We start from the raw sequence: 21912 nt of genomic DNA, 5'->3' as shown, positions 1-21912 counted from the left end.
AGTCTTGAAAACAAAATCAGGAGATGTCAAAAATACAACAGAATTTTTTTAAAATGCAGTTTTAAAATCAAATTTTTTTAAAAAACTCCATTAACATATAATTTACATTAGAACACCCATTTTAAGTGCACCACTCTTGTGATTTTTAGGAACTACCTAACTGGGCAGTTACCCCCACAGTCTAGTTTTAGAACACTTATTTCCATCACCCCAGTAAAATTCTTTTGTGTGTATTAAAATAGTTAATTCCCATTCCCAGCTCCAGATACCCACCAATGCACTTCCTGTTGCTATGGATTATCCGGTTTGGGTTTTTTTTTTTTGTAATGGCTGCTTCTCCAAATGGAGTTTTTGTTTGTTTGCTTGTTTATTTGTTATTTATTTTATTTTATTTTTTTAAACAATTTTAATATTTATTTTTTAGTCTTCGGCGGACACAACATCTTTGTTTGTATGTGGTGCTGAGGATCGAACCCAGGCCGCACACATGCCAGGCTAACGCGCTACTGCTTGAGCCACACCCCCAGCCCCGTTTATTTGTTATTTAATGAGAGAAACCCAAGGGTGTTTCCTACAAGTAAAAGGCCACTTATTCACTGAAGAAGAACCTACCCTGTCAAACTATTCAGAGTTCTTAGGGAAATCTTGGGTTCTACAGACTTCAGTTGACTTAGTGTGGTCTTTAAGATTTAATCATCTCCCAGTTAGAGATAACAGACTTACAGAGCTACAAGGGATTTGGGTAATGAAAGAATGCTGTAGAGCCCTGTTATCTTAACTAAGAAAATGTTTCAATCTCCAAAGTTAGAAAACAAAACAACAACAAAAAACAAGTTTAAAAAAAGAAAAAAACAACAACTTTTAAGTAAAAGAGTAAACTCCTAAGATTCCTTTAAAATTCAGACAAATATTACGCTTTTGCTTGTGAGACATTAGAAATTTTAAAAATTCTTAAATTATATTTCTATGAGATTGAAATATAAAAATTTCTGAAAAGTACAGTGGGCTTCTCTCCACTCCCAAGCCCTCATAGGTATATTATTCTAATGTATTTTGAGTAGAATAAATATAACAAACGCTCATGTTTTTGGTTGACAAAATACTTTTCAGACCACTTATTTCCTTCCTCCAGAATCTGTGTATTTTAAAACCGCTTTAGCTTCAGGTTTATCTTGCTTACATCCTGATTTCCAGGTATCCTTTCCTCTGGAAGGAACACTGGGCTTCCCAGAAATTTACTAAGCGTTTTACAAGGAGTCCTTTTATATTTGAAAGAGAAAACTTTTTGTCAAGTGGTGATGAGGAAAAAAAAAAAAAAAAAAAAAAAAAAAACTCTAACCCAGACAGGATTCTAAATTTGGGGAAATCTATGGCTCTCTTTCAACTTGGAGTATTGGTCACAAAGATTCCTCAAGAATTATTTTACACCACTTGCAGGAAACTGATGTTTGCTGTGGTTTTTTGTTTTTAATTCCTTACATCAACAAAAACAAATGTTAGTTTTGTGTCTTTAATGTGTTAGGGATTTTATAGACCGTGGAGTTCAAATTACCCCTATGGAAGTTCTGAAGGAGGAACTTTTGGAGAAAACACGTACCTTGCAGAAATAAACATATTTTGCTAGTAACTTTAAAATGTTCTCAAAGCAAAGGGGACCTCTGCACTCCTATCCTAGGGAGAAAACAGAGCTTTGAGTGTAGATCTCTCAGGAGCTACTGTGAAAACTGTGGGCTTCTCCTTTTGAAAACCTTTAAAAATCAAGTAAACTTGTGTTTGCCTGGAGGAAAGAAAAAAAAAAAAAAAAGGACCAATGTCATGAGTTGCTAAATGCTGGAGACTTCTCAGGTTCCCTTTCCACCACTCGAGTTTAGAAGGAAAGACAAAGGAAGTCTTAAATGGGAACTTTCCACATTCTTGGAGAAAATAACAATTGAAACATAAAAATCTGGCGGCGGGGACTCGAGTGGGTGGGGTGGGGAATTATCTGATGAAACTGATTTTTGCAAAAAAAGAAAATGCCAAGCAAACCCAAGCTGGGGGCTGTAGGAAGGCAAGACTATAGAAGTTCACCACCACTACCACCCCAGCTTTTAGTGATTCTAACAAAATCTCTGCTGTGTGAGTAAAGGGCATTGAACGTGGCAAGGACACGGATATTTTTGTCCGTCCACAACCGGTCAGACTTTTCAGTTCTCAGCTTGTTCACTACTGATGATTCTTCCAGTAGAAAAGGGCCTCCCATCCCCAGGGAAGAAAGATCTATATTCTTTTTACATTTTATAATCTTGCATATATAAAAAGGAAACTGTTGTTTTGTCCTTTCAAACAAAACCCCGCTTCGTTCTCTCAATTTTCCCCAGATCTGCAAAGCACCCCCAAGAACTCCTGGCACTTAATAGAAATTCATTAAAGGCTTACTTTCCCCTTCGCCAACCATTTCCCGCCTGGCCCTTTCTCCTATCCAGGTAGGTACAGCGTAGAGGAAAGAAGTCTGAACAGGACGACCGTGAAGTCAAAGAAAGGATGTTCCAACCCAGGGCACATTAGACCAAAGAAAGGCAACAGAAAAAAAGCCAGCCCCTCCCTGGGACTGCAAAGTCTGGATTCCTACAGCTGGAAGGTGGTGGCTACTTTATGGTTTTTCCTCCCCCACAAAATGCACTCCTGTGAATACAGACTTTTTCCCCCCAGAGGTGACGCAATGTCCTCAAACACCACCACCACCCCAATTTAAAAAGAAAGAAAAGGGAAGAGGGGGCAGCCTCGCAAGCCCGTCGCTTCCCCCAACTCCAGCCCCTCCCTCTCCTCGCAGTCTACTCCTTTACAGTCGTTTCCCATCCCTCCCCCCGATCGCCCAAAAAGTTTGACGACCGCAAAGGAAACCAAAAATAAAAAGTTCTCTTGCCCCAATCCTGGCGGGCGATCAGCATCTCTTTTGTTCGGGGCGAACCCACAGTCCCCCGTGACGTCACCAGGAGCCCGGGCCAATCGTTGCGCGGTCTGCGGCCGCGGCGGCGGCAGAGGCGGCGGTGGGAGGGCGTGGGGAGAGCGGCAGAGCCCTCCTCTCCTGCGCCCCGGGCCTCGCGGGGGGCGGAGGGGACCGTCCCATATAAGCCGGGCGTCCCGGGCTCGGTCGCTCGCGCTGTACAGGGGGAGGAGAAGGAACCCCTGGCGCGAGCGGAGGAGAAGGGACCTACAGCCACAACTTCTCCCGCCCTGTCCACCTCTTCGGTCCTTCCAGGGGTTCCCTTCCCCATCCTCTGGCCCCCACCTTCTTACAAGCGTTGGGAGGGAATTTTCCCGCAGGTTGCGAAGGGAACCCAACTTGTTGCCCACTTGCCTTCTGGTGAGGACGGCTTTCCCCCCACCCACTCAAGATGCTCAGGGGTCCTGGACCCCGGCTGTTGCTGCTGCTGGCGGTCCTGTGCCTGGGGACAGCGGTGCCCTCCACTGGGGCCTCGAAGAGCAAGAGGCAGGCTCAGCAAATCGTGCAACCCCAATCCCCCGTGACTGTCGCTCAAAGTAAGCGTAAGTACTGACCGCGGGCTGAAAACAGGCGGTCGCCGGGATGGCACCTTAACGCTAAGTAAAGTTGGGGCTGAAGTTTTGCGCGCGCGCGCGTGTGTGTGTGTGTGTGTGTGTGTTAGTGTGAGTGCGCGCTTTTTTGAGAGAAACCAGCTGTGGACACAAAAGGTTTGAGCAAGAGGGTTCTGGGGGCCTTAAGAGGAGATATTGCATTGGAGGACAGGGGCTCTGCAGTGTCCTCCGCTGTTCTAATCAATTCTACGCGTCCAGAGTGACCTTCTATGAATTAATCAAAACTTGCTTTTAAAGAGAAAGATCATGTGTGCCTATCAATTTTCCATCTGTTCCTTATTTTCTTTGTTACTAAATAACTTGTTAAATATTTTCCAAGTGGAAGTGAGAAGATAATAACTTGTTTCTTACTAACTTGAAAGATCCGTAATTGGTTCAGATTGCTCTGAAGCCCCTTGGGATTCTTCACCAAGAAGAGATTGGAATTCCTCTTCCAGTTTTTCAAAGACACACCCTCCCTTTGCCTTAGCTAAAGGAAACTTTAAAGTTGCCTTTCTTGAGTTCTTTTTCCAAAAGGGTATTGAAGTTCCTTGCATATTTCAAAATATTAATTTCAATTATCCGCCTTTTAGAATTGTTCCATTTCTTTGATGTAGACCCTTGGCCAGATGGAAATGACATCATTGCATAACATTTTAGCTAAGTTCAAAGAAAAATAAATTCAAATATCCACCTATACAAATTGTGGTTAACTCCTTGAATAACTAGTTTCTACGGCTATATTTTAGTAGAATATTATTTTTAATTCTCCTGGCATTCTGGTGATTAAGTTCTTTTTCTGTTTGGTGCCCAGACTTATTAATTTGATTGTGTGTAAAGAAAAAAATCCATAATTTGAACAAAAGGAGAAATGGAAGTTTAATGACTTTTTCCTTCAATTATTTACAGCTGGTTGTTTTGACAATGGAAAACACTATCAGATAAACCAACAGTGGGAGCGCACCTACCTAGGCAATGCCTTGGTGTGTACCTGTTATGGAGGGAGTCGAGGTTTCAACTGCGAGAGCAAACCTGAGCGTAAGTGTTGTGTGGGGAGCAGGGATGTCACTAGAGTCTTTTAATAAATGAGTGAGCCTTGTTACTCAAATTTAGCACTAAATAAAGATACACGCACCATTTTTCTAATAGAATTGCCTATTATTTCTTCTTTCTAAGCTGGTTATGTGGGCTTTTCATATTCCACTTTTACCTTTAAACAATATATTCCAAATTTGTTTCCAGAGTCATGTTTTTCTTTTACTCTCCCAAAGTTTTTAATGAGAAAAATGAAAGATCCTGTGAGTCCTCCTTCAAAACAAAACAAAACAAAACTTATAAAAGTTTATTAGAAAGTAATCTCAGATCTTGAACTATAAGATTATGGGCCAGAAAACACTTTAGGGTACTATATTGTAAAGTGATTTGTCAGCTGTGGTTCAATGCAAAACCACTAACCACTTCAAAGTGTTCATACCTTCAGAGCATTGATGTATTTATTGTAAATTATAGCAATAAGCACCAATGAGGCTCAAATGGAAATACTTAGTAGAATTAACAAGGGTCAATGCCTAGAGGGAGGTGGGGGTCTTCAAACTGCTTTTTATATGGCCCTGACTCAGAGATTGGAATCTGAATCCTTTTCTTCAGTCTAGCCTGTTGTAAGCTACTACTCTGTATGAATTTTTTTCCCCTGAGAATTCTTTCTGGTAGAAATATCTACAGAAAATTTGAGAACTTGTCAGTGGTCAAAAACTGTGACCTTTTTAGTGCCAAGGGTAGAGTCTGTAACTCTGCACTTCATTTTAAAACTTGCAGTAGCTGTTCAAACAGAAAAGCGCATTTTCCTCTGGATGGATTAGTGGGGCAGAAACGCTGCACATATGTGAGGCTCTTCTTCTCTTCTTCTCTCCTCAGCTGAAGAGACTTGTTTTGACAAGTATACTGGGAACACTTACCGAGTGGGTGACACTTATGAGCGCCCTAAAGATTCCATGATTTGGGATTGTACCTGCATCGGGGCTGGGCGAGGGAGAATAAGCTGCACGATTGCAAGTAAGGAAGACGTTCTGTAAAATGATGATAAACTGTCATAAATGTGAATTTCTCTATTAATGTCACTGTTATTCTCTGTTACCCATGATGGACTATTCTTCCCTTTGGGATTTGCCCCTGGTGACCAGGTGCTTTTGTGTGGCCACCCAACTGGTTCTGTGCTTCTAGAAGATGGTTCTAAGCACTGGCGGAAAGAGTATTTAATGTGTATGGATTTATAAGTGTGTGTTTATGTCCCTGTGTGCGTGCGTGTATATACATGGTGTAATTGAACTGCTCTCTTGAGTTCCATTTCAGTAGGATGTGCTTAGGGGAGTTAGTATTTTAAATTACCTGGGCATCTTCAAGCCCAGTGATTGGAAAGCTGTTCATGAAGAGTGAGTCAGTCATATCTTATCTGCTTTTCTTGTTTGCAATGCAGAGACCTCTTGCATATCAGAAATGGTCTGGTTTATTTGTGACCTGTAGGTTAATCCAGGAAGCAGATCTCTGAGATAGTAATTCCCAGAGATAATACGAAATGATTAACCCAGTAGCATGCCCAAGGAATACTGGGGACTGGGCTGATTCTCATCAGCTCTAGTGAAGCGAAGGCAATCATTCTAGTATGATTCATTGAGTTACCAGTATTTTCTATTAATAGGATTTTTTAATCATTTATATTAAAGTCATCTGAAATGTTTCCATCCAAAAGAACAAATTAGCTCCTTGTGAATAAACAAAATCAACTTTCCCCATACTTAAGCTAGAGTTTATGAAACTTCATAGTCAGATCTTAAGATCAGTGGTCTACAGTGTTTGCTATCTAGTGAACAATTTAGCCTTTGGATGTACTATTGGATTTAATATCCTAGAGAAGCATCAGGATTTCCACACTTTATATGCATTTATCTATTTGCTTTCCACCAAAATTACATACCTATCCTAGGGTAAATTATAGGCTTTCTATACACCTGAAAATGCTCTACCAAATGTGGCCTTTGCATTGAGGACCCAATTTTCTGTGATCTCTTTGGGGAATCAGGATTTATTGCCTTTTCTTTGATATTCAGATTTCTCTGTGGTTTCCTTTGAACTTTAGGCACAAAGACATTTAATTGAATTGACCCAGAGTGACCAGCTCTGTTAACTTTTCTGTGTCTCTAGTAGGACACAGAAACTGTTCTCTGTGTCTCACTTTAGACTATATAAGTGCCTGTTCTAGGTGGAACACAAGACTTTTTTTCCTCCTTAATTCTCTGTCCCACTCTATCAACCCTTGCCTTCTTTCTTAAACAGACCGCTGCCACGAAGGGGGTCAGTCCTACAAGATCGGTGACACCTGGAGGAGACCTCATGAGACTGGTGGTTACATGTTGGAGTGCGTGTGTCTTGGCAACGGGAAAGGAGAGTGGACCTGCAAGCCTATAGGTGTGTGGCTTTTGCAGATTAATAGGGGCACCAAGCAGAGCTATGATGTTGAGTCGAACCCAAATCACATGGAGATCTGAATTCCAATTTCAAAAATAGTGAAATGAGAATTTTATTTTAACTAATGAAATGTTACATGATCTGCAATCTTCTTAAGGAAATCAGATTATAAAGTACTAACCATATACAGAAGTCTTCATTTTGTTTCAAAATCACAAGATAGAGTTGAAAGATTTAGGATAAAGGCCCTTCTTTTGTTAATATTTGAACTCAGGACTATAGCACTATGGGGCTCAGTGGTGGAGTGCTTGCCTAGCATGTATGAGGCCCTGGATTCGGTCCCCAGCATTGCAAAATCAAATCAAAACAAAATAAACCAAAAAAATAAAACAAAACCAAAATATACCTTTGATATCAGATCCCATCTTGGTTAAGATATAAATTATTCAAAAGAAAAAAATGACACTTTTGACACATTTCATTGAAATGCACTGGACTGGAAAGTAAAATGACAAGTGCTGTTTGTTGCACGTTGGCAATTTATTTTCACAATAAAAATTTGTGAGCTTTTCTTAGTCTCAATCCTCACCTGAACTCATATATATAAGTCCAAAAGTTTTTTGGTTCCTTTTGCTTATTGTTCTCTAATTTGGGGGGTTTTATGTTGTTTTTACAGAAATCCAAATTTGAAAGAGGTCTTTTGTTGTCTTATTCAGGCCATTCATAATTCATAATTAAGTTTGGAATTTTCCCACAGACTAGATACATACATACTGTTCACACCAAGCGCTGGTGGGAAGCTTGAGACTGGCTGAAAATGTGCAGTCCATGTGCTCATTAGTAGAAGAGAAGCTCTTCCTGCCAGTTTGACTGGAGCTTCCTTTTGCTTTGGCTGCTTACTCTGTGCTTAGGTCCAGGGCGTGCCTTTCTTTCCGAAGAGAGTGCCACTTAAAAAAATGTGGCTGGATTTTTTTGCTAACACACTACACTTTAAATTACAGGGAGACAGTACAATTCAAAATAACCTTCTCTCTCTCTCTCTCTCTCTCTCTCTCTTTCTTCCAAATTGTTCTACAGCTGAGAAATGTTTTGATAATGCTGCTGGGACTTCCTATGTTGTTGGGGAAACCTGGGAAAAGCCCTATCAAGGCTGGATGATGGTGGATTGTACTTGCCTGGGAGAAGGCAGCGGACGCATCACTTGCACCTCTAGAAGTATGTGTTAGGTCTTTGTGTTGACCGTGAGGCCAGCTACTGTTTTCTGGAATTCCTAGAGAGAACACATCCAATACAATAACAGCCCTGCAGAGTTTAGGATGTCAGGAAAAGTTCTATAGCCACTGTGTTCTGTATCTGAGAAGACTAAATAAGTAGAAAACAACAATCTTTATTCAAGAGGTCTTATGCTATGGCTACTAAGAAAAAAAAATCTTCATATTTATTCAGATGCTAAATGTGTCATAGATTTGAAGATTAGTTCTATGATGATCTAAATTGTCACTGAGATGTTTTTCAAGTATCTCAAAAAGAGCAAAAAGATTACTAAAAATAGCACACCAGTATATCTTTTGGCATGGGATGCATTTGACATGAAAATGAACCAAGCTCCAAAGGTTTAGGTTTCCTTTTAGGTTTAAAAGATTTATGAGCAAAATTGATGAAAATAAAAAGTATTTATCCCATAGGTTAAAGTTGTCAACTCTGGCATCAAAGATAGTGTCTCTTACCCAACTTATTAGTGCTATTGAAAATTTGGCCTCGGGAATCTTTAATGATCCTTTTTAAATTGTTTTAAATATAAATTGTTGCCTTTGTTTTCAGGGCCCCTTTTGTAGAATTTCAAACTAACAGCAGCAATACAGCCATTAACTATTGATGTTATAGATTATAACTGAATTTAAAATCAAATATAAATATCTTGCACCTATTGTACTAATTTAGCTTAAAACACTTAATTATCTTCAAATTCAAATTCTTTGCTAACAACAACAACAAAAATAAGTCTCATATAAAATGACAATGATTCTGACCAAATATTTCTCAGAAACTTACTAGTTCATTAGATTTTTTTGTACTCAAAATGTTCTGATTCTCAGCCTTTAAGGCCATTGTGGCAATATTTTAGCTTAAGACAAATTCAAAATCTAACTCGAATTTTTATCTATTATTTAAAACTTTTCTAATAGGAAGTTGGCAAAAGTTTCTTAAAGATTATTTATTCCATGAGATTTTATAAGTGCATACTTTGCAGAAGGTGGTAGAGGAAGGAGGTAAATATAAATTGAACATTAGCCTAGCCTTCTGAGAGCACTTAGTAGGTCAGGGAGATGAGAAAGGATTATATGTACTTACCACCTACATAACCCAATGTTAGGAGTTTGCCCCCAAGATACTGAAAACAGAATTGTGGGGGTCAGGGAATGAATGATTGGGGTTTGGAGGAAAGTTCTAACCAGCAATACCTTTGTTCAACCTCCATTCTCTTGGCAGATCCCATGGTGGATTTGTGTGTGCCTACACCAGCTATCTAATTATTATTTTTTCCAACCCAACAGTTGTAGTAGATCTGATTCACAAACAGATCCTCTATATTCACATTGTAGCATATGGATGAAGCTGGATTATAATTTAAAGGATCTATCTGCCAGATAACTAAGCACATAGACTAATGGTAATTTAGTTACCAATTACCATTTTACATGAATAATCCCACTTTTCCTTTAGAGTGGTAATAGTGAACAATTCAAAAGAGGTTATTTAGTTAGTGAATTTTAAATAGGTATTTGGGGGGGAGAGTAAGAGAACATTTTAGTCATAGATTGTTCCTCTGCTGAATATTTTTACATAATAAATGGATAAAGAGATCCTACTGTCTTTTCATAGCTTCCTTGGGGCAATTGGTAGAGACCCAGGAGACCCTCAGGGCTTCCTGTCTGGTGTTCTAAAGAAAGTTCTATTGAAAGGCAGCCCATAATTATTATTAAGAGAAGGCCCAGGAGAGCCTGAGAAGGAAAAATACAGAATAGTACAATACCTGAGAATGATATAATACAATACCTGAGAATGATTTTGGTTAAAAGAACAGCGTGAAAGCTATTTTAAAAGATTAATGCCACCACGGGTGGTGGCACACGTCTGTAATCCCAGCATCTCAAGAGGCTGAGGCAGAAGGATCTTCAGTTCAAAGCCTGCCTCAGCAAAAGTGAGGTGCTAAGCAACTCAGTGAGACCCTGTCTCTAAATAAAGTACAAAATAGGGCTGGGGATGTGGCTAAGTGGCAGAGTGCTCCTGAGTTCAATCCTGGATACTCCCCATGCCAAAAAAAAAAAATAATAATAGAATATGATGAACAAGTTTTGGCAAACAGAAAGGTGGAATTAGGGGGAACAACATAGCTCTACTCATCCACTTAGCAAATTCAGTCTCATCTTGTAGAAATTTAATATCTACAGCACCAGAGCTGAAAATAAACGTTACAGAAATGTGGGCTACCAAACGTTAAACTGTATTCCTTTGTTAGGTTTGAATTGATCCCTTGCCAATCTCGATCTGATTTATGTACTTACATGCTTCTTTTCTGAAACAGACAGATGCAACGATCAGGACACAAGGTCATCCTATAAAATTGGAGATACCTGGAGCAAGAAGGATAATCGAGGAAACCTGCTGCAGTGCATCTGCACAGGCAACGGTAGAGGGGAGTGGAAGTGCGAAAGGCACACATCTCTGCAGGCCACGTCCTCTGGTGAGACACAGGATGACTAGGGCCACGAATGGGGAAGTGGATCAAGAAATATTTCTGCAAACCCACCTTTCCCTTGACGTGCCATTTGAGGATTTGCAGAGTTTCAACTAATAAGCTGAGATCATTTACAGATTATTAGTTGTTAAAAACTATTTTTACTATCAGGCTTTAAATTTTGGAGGAAAATTAAGATGAAGTGAAAATAGACCTTAGTGGGGGAAATATCATGTTCAAAAACATGATAGGAGGTAGGGCGTAGCTCAGGGGCAGAGTGCATGTTTTAGCCTTGTAGAGGCCCCGGGTACAATTCCCAGCAGGAAAACAAATAACAATAATAATAACTTTAATATTTTTAAAAAGAAATTTTAGTAACTTCTGGTATGAGAAAAGATTTTTTTTGTATCACAGATGTTTTGTAAGAGTCTGAAGAGAGAAATATAGTTATCAAGGGTGTACCCTTGCTCTGCTATTATTCTCAGCACATTTTTGTTAATGTGCCAGCCTTGTTACTTAGCTTCTTAGCTATCAGTCTTTTAGCTAAAAATATCAATGGATTAGATTTTTTTTCTTTTGATGAGGTTTTATTTTGATCTAACACTTATAAAAATGAGCAAAACAAGACTTGATGGTATCTTTGAGTTATTTGGTTACTGTCAAAGTTGTTGCTGAACAAAAAAGCAAAAATAAAACAAAAAAATAATCACAATTGCCTACTAAAATAGAGTAAAGGGGTCATTGGAAATTAACTGGGGGTAAAGACTCATTGAATATTAACTATTTTTATTAATTACTAATTCTATGCTAAAAAGGTTTCCCTGTTCAAAACAGTTTGAGGAATACTGAGCTAAACAAAATGAAACCTGCTGCAAGATCCTTTATGTCCCTTTGCCTCTTGATTCTCAGTGTGGGGTGTATGAGACAGGGCCATCTTCCCAGTCTTTGACCTGGGCTCCTTTCTCTGTGAAGTATCTCTGGGCTCTAGTGTACGGAATTCAGTCTACCAGTCATTCTAGCCTCGGTTCTGACTCTGCTATGAACCCTGGCCTTCGGGAGAACATATTTCCCAAAGTTGCAAGAAAAAATAAGCACATTCTGTTGTGTTAATCCAGAAGAAAACTTGTCTAAGGAGGATTAATTAATTTTAGAAAAAACAAATAACAAAAGCACAAGTAATCCTGTGGAAGAGCAAGATGCAGAAAGTAAGGGCAGCTTGTAGGGAATTCAGTACTGCTGCCCAGGGTACCCACCAGTGAGTGTAGTTATAGGATGGCAAGAAGTCTGCTGTATAGTGGCAGAGGTTCCTAAAATCAGTGTCAGAAAAAACAGTGCCCAAGTGCATGGACTTATGGTGGCTGCTAAGAGAGGAAGGGTGAGGCAGATCATGTAAGGTGAAGGGGAATGCATGAGGAAAAGGTCAGCACGTGATTCTAGGTATACTGGGGAGGAACAGCTCAGTGGTCTAAGGCAGAGAGCAGAAAAGAAAGTGACCAGAAGTGAGGCTGGCAGGAAGTTAGCCAAATGCAGGATTGTGAAACTCATGGACTATGAGTTTCCTGGCCCGAGTGGGTATTTGTTTAACGTATCTGCTTGGTGAAATGGCAGAATGATGTCTGTCATTTAAAAATATAATCCCAGTAGCACAGATGAACTGGAAGAGGGAGACTATTTGGTAAAGTTTTGTGGATAATTTCTTAGACTGAATGCAAAAGCTACAATGCAGAATGGAAGGGACATTTCTTTTCCTGACCAGTGACACGTGGAAGTCAGAGTGATCTCTGTGAGATCCTAAGGATTCTGACTCCAAAAATTCGTTCACTGTCTTCTCTTAATCAGTTTTGTGACTTTCATTTCTTGTGCCCTTAGGCTCTGGCTCTATCACAGATGTCCGAAAAGCCATTTACCAGCCCCCGACTCACCCCCAGCCTGTTCCCTATGGTCACTGTGTCACAGACAGTGGTGTGATCTACTCTGTGGGGATGCAGTGGCTGAAGACACAAGGAAACAAGCAAATGCTTTGCACTTGCTTGGGCAATGGCATCAGCTGTCAGGAGACAGGTATGCATTATCATTTAAAAAAAAAAAACAGTTCAGGGGGCTGGGGTTGTGCCTCAGCAGTAAAGCACTCGCCTAGCATGTGTGAGGCCCTGGGTTCAATCCTCAGCACCACACAGAAATAAATAAAAGTATTGTGTCCAATTACAACTAAAAATTAAATATTAAAAAAACAGTACAGATGACTTTGTTACTTATTTTTTGCAATACCTTCATTTACAAAATATGTAATGCAATAAAATGAGAAAAATCTTATGATCTTACTCCTCTGTGAAGACAATTGGGGTAACATTTCATGTGTTTTCTTCCAATGTTTTTTTAATTTATGTATTTCCTTCCTATTGTGGGGCTCAAACTGCTATGCATTATCTTTATTTGCCCAAAATATTGTTACAAGAGGGTTGCTTTCAGAATAATGAAGCATCCAAATTTTATACTCTGTGTCTCAAATTTCATCAGCTTTGTGATGCAAACATCATTCAATAACCTAATGCATCTCTTCAGGGCTACAAATATGGCAGCAACTATAGTAATAATAAATTGGTACCCTTTTCAAAAGAAATTGCCTTAAAATAGCCTCAAGTGTTATTTCTTATGGCAAAGACATAGTCATACATATCCCCTCAGCATCTTTGAGCCACATCTTTAATTAACTTGTATAAATATAGCTTTATAAATAGAGAAACTAAGGCATGGTGGCAGAAGAGGTAACAAAAGATGTGAGCAGAGAACTCAGGTCATGGTTCTATCCATAGCAGGCATGGTTTCCTCAATAATACATTTTAACTGAAATTAACCAGATGATCATCTGTCCTCCCAGCTTTTTTCTTTGTGGGCAGAAGCTCAATCTCTCATTTAAGCTATAAATAAGCTGCCATTGGTGAGAGAGCTCTATTAACTGAAATTCTTTCTGTTATGCTAATAGCGGTAACCCAGACTTTTGGTGGCAATTCAAACGGGGAGCCGTGCGTCTTACCGTTCGTCTACAATGGCAGGACTTTCTACTCCTGCACCACAGAAGGGCGACAGGATGGGCATCTTTGGTGCAGCACGACTTGGAATTATGAACAGGATCAGAAATACTCTTTCTGTACAGACCATACTGGTGAGTGTCCCAGGAGAAACCACAGCAGTGAGAAAAACCCATCTTATTTGCCAACAGTCTAACCATGAATTGTGAGGTTGCACCAGAACCATTGCTTTTGCACTTCTTCGACCAAAAGATATGGTGACTCTGTATCTGGGTATCTCCCCATGTTTCCCAGTGCTGCTTAGAGAAAAGCCCTCTAGGTCATTTATACTGATACACAGAGATTATGATGTGATTAAAGATATACCTTGAAATCAGTAGATGATCCCACTGAGCTGAAAAATACTCTGGATGGCTATCTGAATGCCTTTCCTTATCTTCTGGTTAAAAGTGTGTTTTATTCAAAGCTATCGTTTATTTTTTTTTCTGGGAAAATGAGTGACAATGGGATTTAACTCTGATTTGAAGGTGAAGGTGAATACACTAAGAAATTTAGTGTATTTAAATGATCAGACCTTTTTTATTCTGAGATAGACTGTTTGGGAATTAATGCAGAAACCTGGATCTCTCAGAATGACCCCGTAGTGATTCCCCTGTGTACCTGGGAAAGCTCAGTTATAATCTCCTTTCTATTTGTGTGTTGGGCAGTTTTGGTTCAAACTCGAGGTGGAAATTCCAATGGTGCCTTGTGCCACTTCCCCTTCCTGTACAACAACCGCAATTACACCGATTGTACTTCTGAGGGCAGGAGAGACAACATGAAATGGTGCGGAACCACACAGAACTATGATGCTGACCAGAAGTTTGGATTCTGCCCCATGGCTGGTAAGAGGAAGCCCTCTGGGCTGCCCTTGTGGACAACCATTCAGAGAGTAGAGACAGATGAGTGTTCTATTTACTCCTACTTCACCCAATAAGACAATTTGGAGAAGAAAAATCTATGTGATATATGTGTATACATGTTACATCATATACATTCGAATTGAAAAAAAATATGATTTATATAATTATCTGAATCCTTTTAAAATCTCATTGGCATGCTTTAATGTCCAAAATACACAAAGACAATTAAAAATGGTTTTTTTTTAGAAATCTGAAAATATAAAGTTGCAAAGGTTTGACTTTTGTCAAGATCACACTTTGGTGTGCTTGAGTCACTTAAAACAACTTGTCTGTGTTGTAGTCACAGAGCTATAGTATTGACACGTGACTGTTTGGCTGGCATTAGCTCTAACACTTATTAAATACCAAAGTGATAAAGACAAATCTGAAAATTTGTTTTCTGACAATAGGGAATTTTTTTTTTTTAAATCTCCAGTTTATATGGAGAAAGGGGAACCAGTATCTTTTATTTGGTTTCAAATTTCAAGAGTTCCAAACTGTGCATTTGATTTTTCTGGTTGTAGAATCAAGAACTTGTATACTCTGCAGCGTCAACCATGAACAAGACTCAAGGAAACCACCCATGCATTTATTGCTTTCTTTGCAACAAAAGATCATATTGAGTTTAAAAGGAAAACTCACTTTTGCTTACAATTCAACACCCAAACACAGTTTTCCTTTGAACTAGAATAAACTGGAAATAGGAAAATTAAAAGCAGTACTCAATCCAGGCTTCTACCTAAAGCCTGGTAGATGAGTGAACATTCAGGTATCACCTTATTTTAACAATCCCCACCAAGGGACCAAATTGTATTCTGTGCATGTATGAATATGGTATCATGAATCCCACTATTATATATATTTTAATACGCCAACAATAATAAATTAAAAATAAAAAAACAAGCGAACAAAAAACCACACTTTCCCTTTGGATGATGCCTCCTCTCTCCAGAGCTCAGATCACTCTGCCTCTGCCTTACAGCTGTAGGTATTTTTGAGGCACACAAGTCTTTCCAAGTGAGAATTCTTAGGAAGTCTAGACTGGACTGATAATGGTGTTTGCACACTTGCCTTAACCCTGTGATTGTTTATCAAATGCATTGCTTCTCCATTTCAAAACAGCCCATGAGGAAATCTGCACAACCAACGAAGGAGTCATGTATCGCATTGGAGACCAGTGGGATAAGCAGCATGATATGGGCCACATGATGAGGTGCACATGTATTGGGAATGGCCGTGGAGAATGGACATGTGTCGCCTACTCCAAGCTCCGAGGTATGTTGCCTTATTAACCAAAGCATTTGAGAGAACAAAGGGTACACAGAGAGACTTTAATGTGAAAACTTGTACTTTACCTAAAGCAAAAGAAGAATCCCCCAATGCCACTCCATTAGTCAGTCTGCTATGCTGAAGAAGTTCATTTTGGGGGGCAGCCAGTTAGGAAAAGCTGGCATGATGATTCTTTTCTTTTCTCAAAGAGATTTCCATTTATTACATTTGATGGGACATTATCAAAATCAACAGATTTTAGGAAGATTTTGGAAAAACTTTATAGAAACCTATGATCTTTGTGATTTTTCCATTTTTAATATTTCTCTTTCTTTGTCTCAGTAGCAATGAGAAAAAGCACAGTAAAGTGGAATGTCTGTGAACATTTGCCCTTTGGCATTGAAGGACAGAGGAGGGGAAAATTGATTCTATTTTGGCAGGGGGATACCAGGGATTGAACTCAGGGTCACTCAATCACTGAGCCACATCCTCAGTCCTATTTTGTATTTTATTTAGAGATAGGTTCTCACTGAGTTCCTTAGCACCTCAATTTTGCTGAGGCTAGCTTTGAACTTGTGATCCTCCTGTCTCAGCCTCCTGAACTTCTGGGATTATAGGTATGCACCATGTACCCGGCCGAAAATTGATTCTTGAAAGAGGTACATTGGGTGATATCAGCTTAGAATAGAGGACATGCACCAACTCTCTAGACCTCCCCCAAGAAGATAAAACCCAGAGTCAGACTGGGCTTGGGCCTGGCTCTAACTTTGAAATCAAAATGCCTGTGCAGTTCATGAACTGGTAAGATCCGACACAGTAATTCTAAGGCTCTGAAGTATTCCACGGATGGAAGAACTTAGGCTGAGCCAAAACGGTGGCTTCAAAAGCAAGAACACATTTGATCCTCTGAGCTTTACATGATACCACAGCATTTGTGTCTAAAAGAGATGAATTATTTCTACAAAGAACAAACACTGCCATTCTAAAATCAGACTCTTGTAGATTTGAATTTAAGAAGAATTTAAGAATACGTGGAGTGATTCATTTCCTTTGTTCAGATTACTTTCCCCGCTTTGAACCCAAAGATTCAATATGAGGAGGTGCTGATTCATTCAGACTTTCAGTTTTCCACTTCTTTGATTTGAAAAGTAATATTTAGGTAGAACTCTGAGCTAATAAATAGTCATAATAGTAGCTAGTGAGTGGATATTGGCTTGAGCTTATTCCTTTTGTGGTGTTGAATGGATACACAATCCAGGAATAATAGTAATTGCATATGATATGGCAGAGCCAAAAGGAGCCTTCCTTACTTAGTATGGTGTGCAAACCAAGTCCTCCTTTTACAAATGCAGATGCTGAGACCCAAAGAAGCAAAGTGATTTTCTCAGGATCTCTCATGGAGTGAGACACAGAGTTGATTTAATTTAACTTTACAAAGATGCATTGATATAATTTTATTTCCCTAATCCAATGTCTCCTCCCTTCTCCCTGTTCCAGAGACCAGATCACAACACTGTGCTGTGTACTAAATATTATGTTAAATCATCTTCTTATGGCAAGCAGAGATTTAAAGAAAATTATCACCTGAGCAAGTTTCTTTTCAGAAACTAAGACATGTATTTGTTTAAAAATTGGCTTTAGTTGTATATGCTGTAAACTTGAACATTTATGTCTATAAGAGAAAATTGAGGGAGGGCAAAAATTGTAATACTGACTAAGCTTTGAAAAAAAGTTAGAATATTCTATACCAGTAGAAAGTTCTTCCCATGCAATCTGTTAATAATCAAGACGGGGGAATATGCTTTGAAAAGTTTAATTCATTTTATTTTGTCAGTGAGATTTTGAAAGTTCCTCACCCATCTAACCCTTCTCTAAACAGATCAGTGCATTGTTGATGACATCACTTACAACGTGAATGACACATTCCACAAGCGACACGAAGAGGGGCACATGCTGAACTGTACCTGCTTTGGTCAGGGCCGAGGCCGATGGCAGTGTGATCCCATTGGTGAGTAGCCCTGCTCCTGGGATGGTTCTGGGTATGAAGCAGGGCTGGTCAGTTTTAGATACGGAAAGCTAGTCAATGCTGCATGACTGAAGTTGATCCAGAGTTTGCCCAGCTGTTTACAGAGCTTTGCAAAGTCTTCTCTGTCTCAATAGTGGTAATCATCTGTTTTAATTCAATAAATTTAGTTCTTTAGTTCTGACTCATGTTAGGAAAAGGCACTTTTATTTGCTGAACGTGCATTAAAATGGGCAAAGAAGTATGCCAGCGCTACCTCCTTCTAGAACACTCCATTTTTTGGCTTCCCTTTAAAGTAGCACTGAGCAAAGAGGAAAGGTTGGATCTTAAAAGAGCTGTGTTCCTAGTGCTCCAAAGTTTAGGGTAATTCATTAATACTTCTTTACTGAAAGAAGCAAGTTGCTCACTACAAAAACAAACTAAGATTGACCAAGCTGGGAAGGATTCTAGAAGGTTTTCTTAGAAGCTGCTCAGTGGGTACTTGTAGTTAAAATCTAGTTCCCCCAGATTTTAAGGAAGTATATAATGTGAAATTATTGCAAATTTTTCCTAGCTATTCAAATGGCAAGCCAGTTACACTGATATCATTAAAATAAAATATGTAATTTTTAGAAAATTAATGCTCAGACTAATACTGATCTTATTCTTTTCATTTTTACTCAGAAACATATCCATTTTTAGAAAACTAAATATTCCTTCCAATGGATATTTTTTAAACTAATCATCCTGTAAGGCAAAGAATGTGAACAAAGTGTTTTTTAACTGCATATAATTATAAGGAGAGTTGGACATTTTTATTCAACTTTCCAAGAATGCATGCTCTAGCACCCTGAAATTTACTTGGTAGACTTAAATCTTCAAGGCTGTTTATCTTTTCCTTGCATATATTCTAGATCAGTGCCAGGATTCAGAAACCCGGACATTTTATCAAATTGGAGACTCATGGGAGAAACATGTGCATGGTATCAGGTACCAGTGCTACTGCTATGGCCGTGGCATTGGGGAGTGGCACTGCCAGCCCTTGCAGGCCTATCCAGGTAAGCAGCTCTGTAACTGTCAGTGGGAACTGTCAGTGGTTATAACTGCAGGCAGCACTACTGCTCATCATACTCTGAGGCCCAAGGCGCAGGCTTGTCTCTTTTCCATCCATTTCTCATATCATTGTCTAAAAATGGATTAAATTTTTGAATAAAACGATTTTCCTTTCTTCCCCACCCAATCTATCCAGTGAAAGGTACGAAGGCTCTGAACAGGCATATATATGTAATTTTCTTTTTTATATAGTAGAACGCTCCTCTAGGTTACAACACTGACTCATTTTATCTTCACACCCATACATGGAAATAGAAACCATGGAGTGAGTGGTGCTGGGGGTTTGGAGCTTTCTATCCTGGTTCTTGACAGAGAAGTTGCCTAGAGAGGGGATGAAGTGCAACACGGGGCATGTGTTCACTCCCCATGTCACCTAGGCCCTCTTGGTGTAAAGCTTTCATTTGTTTGATCAGTTAAAATGTAGTACACAGTATCCTGGGCCAAGAGTTGAGTAACTTGGTCATCTTTGCCTACACAGTTCAAACACCCTCGAATGTTGTTGCTGGGTTTTTTCAGGATACAAAGACATGATGCCTAGCTGTAGGTGTTATGAATTTATTTGGGGGAAACTTAAAATTTTTTAAATTTGCTGAGTGATTATAATAAAACATTAAATTATGAAAGTCTACTGATTCAGTATCAGTTTTGTGAGCAACTACTGAGGTATAAAATCTCCTAAATCTCTATTAATTTTAGAGAGAATATGGCCCACAGTCAGAAAGAAAAAGATTTTAGGGGTGTCAGAATCTGTATATGACAGAAGTTAAAATTAAATTAATTTCCTTTCTCTGGAATGTGATAACAGAGTCTCTCACACAGGGAATGAGCTATGAGAGCCATTTGGCCAAAGGCAGCATTAGCCAAACCTTGGGTCTAAACCCTATGTGTTGCCAAAGGGATAGCAGTCAAGCTTCTGTTCCCCATTTCCTCATCTGTAAACTGGGGGGATTGTAGCTAATTACCTTTAAAATTCCTTCCACACTAATAATCTGACAGTTTGTGATCTTAAATAACAGTCACCATTGCACCCTTTCTATGACCCTGGGAGATTTAGCTCTTGCCAATCCTCAGACATTATCAGGTCTGGAGAAGGTGACTGCATATGCTCAGGGCACAGACCCACCTGCCCTTTAAGTTGTGTTTCTTGGTAGATTTAGGCTAAAGAATCACCTTAATTTTTTTTTTTTTTTAATTTAGCTAGGCACTGTGGCACACATCTGTAATCCCAGTGGATCAGGAGGCTGAGGCAGGAGGATTTCAAATTCAAAGCAGCCTCAGCAATTTAGTGAGACCTTGTTTCAAACTAAAAAATTAAAAAAAAAAAAAAAGGCTGGGGATATGACCCTGTGGTTAAGAACCTCTTGGTTCAATCCCTGATATAAAAAAAAAAGTAAAAAAAAATTTTAATATAGTTTTACATCTGATTACAAAAGCACTATAGGTTCAGAAAATATGCATTGTTTTAAATGGTGCAACCAGAGGACAGAACCTTGTAAAGAAATATTCCTGTTTTTATGTTTACGATTATTGAAATTGATGTGGCAATTGTTGGAAACTATTTTCTCCTGAGTGATTTACAGAAATCTTTCCTCTATTATTATTATTTTTTTTTAAATAAACCTGTCCACACAGCTGCTTGCTTGCATTTAGGTGGATCTGTTAGAGATGTAATCTGGGTGGGAACAAGTCTTTTTACCTGACGCCTTTGTTCCTGTTATCTGAAAAAGAGGAAGGCCAGGTGTCCATTGCGCAGGGGAGACCTCGGGGAAAGGGGCTCAGCCTCATTCTTAGGTGTTTGTCTCTTTGCTCAATGGCTCATGTGAAGCATGTGGTGCTCTAAGGGTGTGGAAAGAATAAAGGGACCACAGATTGCCAACAGATAGTCTCTGAGCCCTGGTCTGTTTGTTCCTCCCACAGAGGACTTGTTAGAGTTGTTCAAACTAGCAAAAGAGACGTGGCTTTTGGTTTGTTAATAAGCAACTAGGAGAACACAGAGCTTAGCAAATTAAATAGAGGAAAAAGTGACTGAGTCTAAAAATCATGAATGTTTAACTTCTACAGGGTCACCATTACTGGAAATTAATCATTTTGACCTTATTTTAAGCTGTTTTTATAAGGGTAGACCTGGTGTCTATCTTAACTACTTTATTGTTTGTTTGATCATACTAAAGAAGAAAGGGAGTAAAGATTTTGGTGGTGAATTATTGGTAGTATATTGCTACTATATGCCAGAGAGGTTAATTGGAGAATTTCTACCAACCAGCCAATATTAAAAGAATGAGAAAATCCAGCATGGCTGTGCACACTGTAATCCTAGCTACTGTAAAGGGTAAGGCAGGAGAATCTCAAGTTCAAGGCCAGTCTGAGCAATTTTGTGAGACCTTGTTTCAAAATAAAATTTAAAAAGGGCTGGTGATGTAGCTCATTGGTAGAGAGCTTGCTTATTAGCACATGGGAGTCCCTGGATTCAATCCGGCATCACCAAAAAAAAAAAAAAAAATGAATAAATAAAGGTCAAAAATTTAAATATTGTCAATGGTGTCTGAATTGTATGTAGTATAGAGTGTGGTGATTAAAAGGAATTTAATTGACTTCGCAAATAACTGACACAGTTTCTTTGCTTCTTGGGCAAAAATATGCTAAGTCCCCACTTGTTATTCAGTGCAGTTCCATTAAAGGTGTGCCACGGCATAAGCCTCAACATTAAAACCTAGAATTTCAGAACATCGAAGGAAAAGGGGCAACTCCAGTGTGCTTCTCTTTGGCTAGGGTCAAACCATC

General features: G+C 39.1%; 1 protein-coding gene and 1 long non-coding RNA gene across 11 annotated transcripts in view; one reads left to right on the top strand and one right to left on the bottom strand.

Annotated features, from left to right (window-relative positions):
* LOC308631092 overlaps positions 1-2502 on the bottom strand; it is a 122546-nt gene extending 120044 nt beyond the window's left edge. Inside the window, exon 1 of the long non-coding RNA XR_014018108.1 lies at positions 2419-2502. This is a non-coding gene — a long non-coding RNA (uncharacterized lncRNA). The remainder of the gene's footprint in view (positions 1-2418) is intronic.
* Positions 2503-3013: 511 nt separating this feature from the next.
* The window catches only part of FN1 (fibronectin 1), a 64789-nt gene continuing 45890 nt past the window's right edge, over positions 3014-21912 (top strand). For 7 of the 10 annotated variants that reach the window (XM_081262301.1, XM_081262296.1, XM_081262300.1 and 4 more), the window contains exons 1-12: positions 3014-3528; positions 4486-4614; positions 5491-5628; positions 6907-7038; positions 8116-8253; positions 10625-10783; positions 12647-12838; positions 13761-13940; positions 14514-14690; positions 15870-16022; positions 17896-18024; positions 18933-19076. In XM_081262301.1, coding sequence (XP_081118427.1) covers positions 3378-3528; positions 4486-4614; positions 5491-5628; positions 6907-7038; positions 8116-8253; positions 10625-10783; positions 12647-12838; positions 13761-13940; positions 14514-14690; positions 15870-16022; positions 17896-18024; positions 18933-19076 — 1822 coding nt within the window. In that variant the 5' untranslated portion in view covers positions 3014-3377. The remainder of the gene's footprint in view (positions 3529-4485; positions 4615-5490; positions 5629-6906; positions 7039-8115; positions 8254-10624; positions 10784-12646; positions 12839-13760; positions 13941-14513; positions 14691-15869; positions 16023-17895; positions 18025-18932; positions 19077-21912) is intronic. The other 3 variants (XM_081262293.1, XM_081262298.1, XM_081262294.1) reach the window with 2 other exon arrangements.

Source organism: Spermophilus citellus, assembly GCF_964194105.1.
Source record: "Spermophilus citellus genome assembly, chromosome: 11".
Classification (NCBI taxonomy): domain Eukaryota; kingdom Metazoa; phylum Chordata; class Mammalia; order Rodentia; family Sciuridae; genus Spermophilus; species Spermophilus citellus.
Note: the sequence above shows the minus strand (reverse complement) of the source record. Positions and strands in the feature narration are given on the sequence as shown.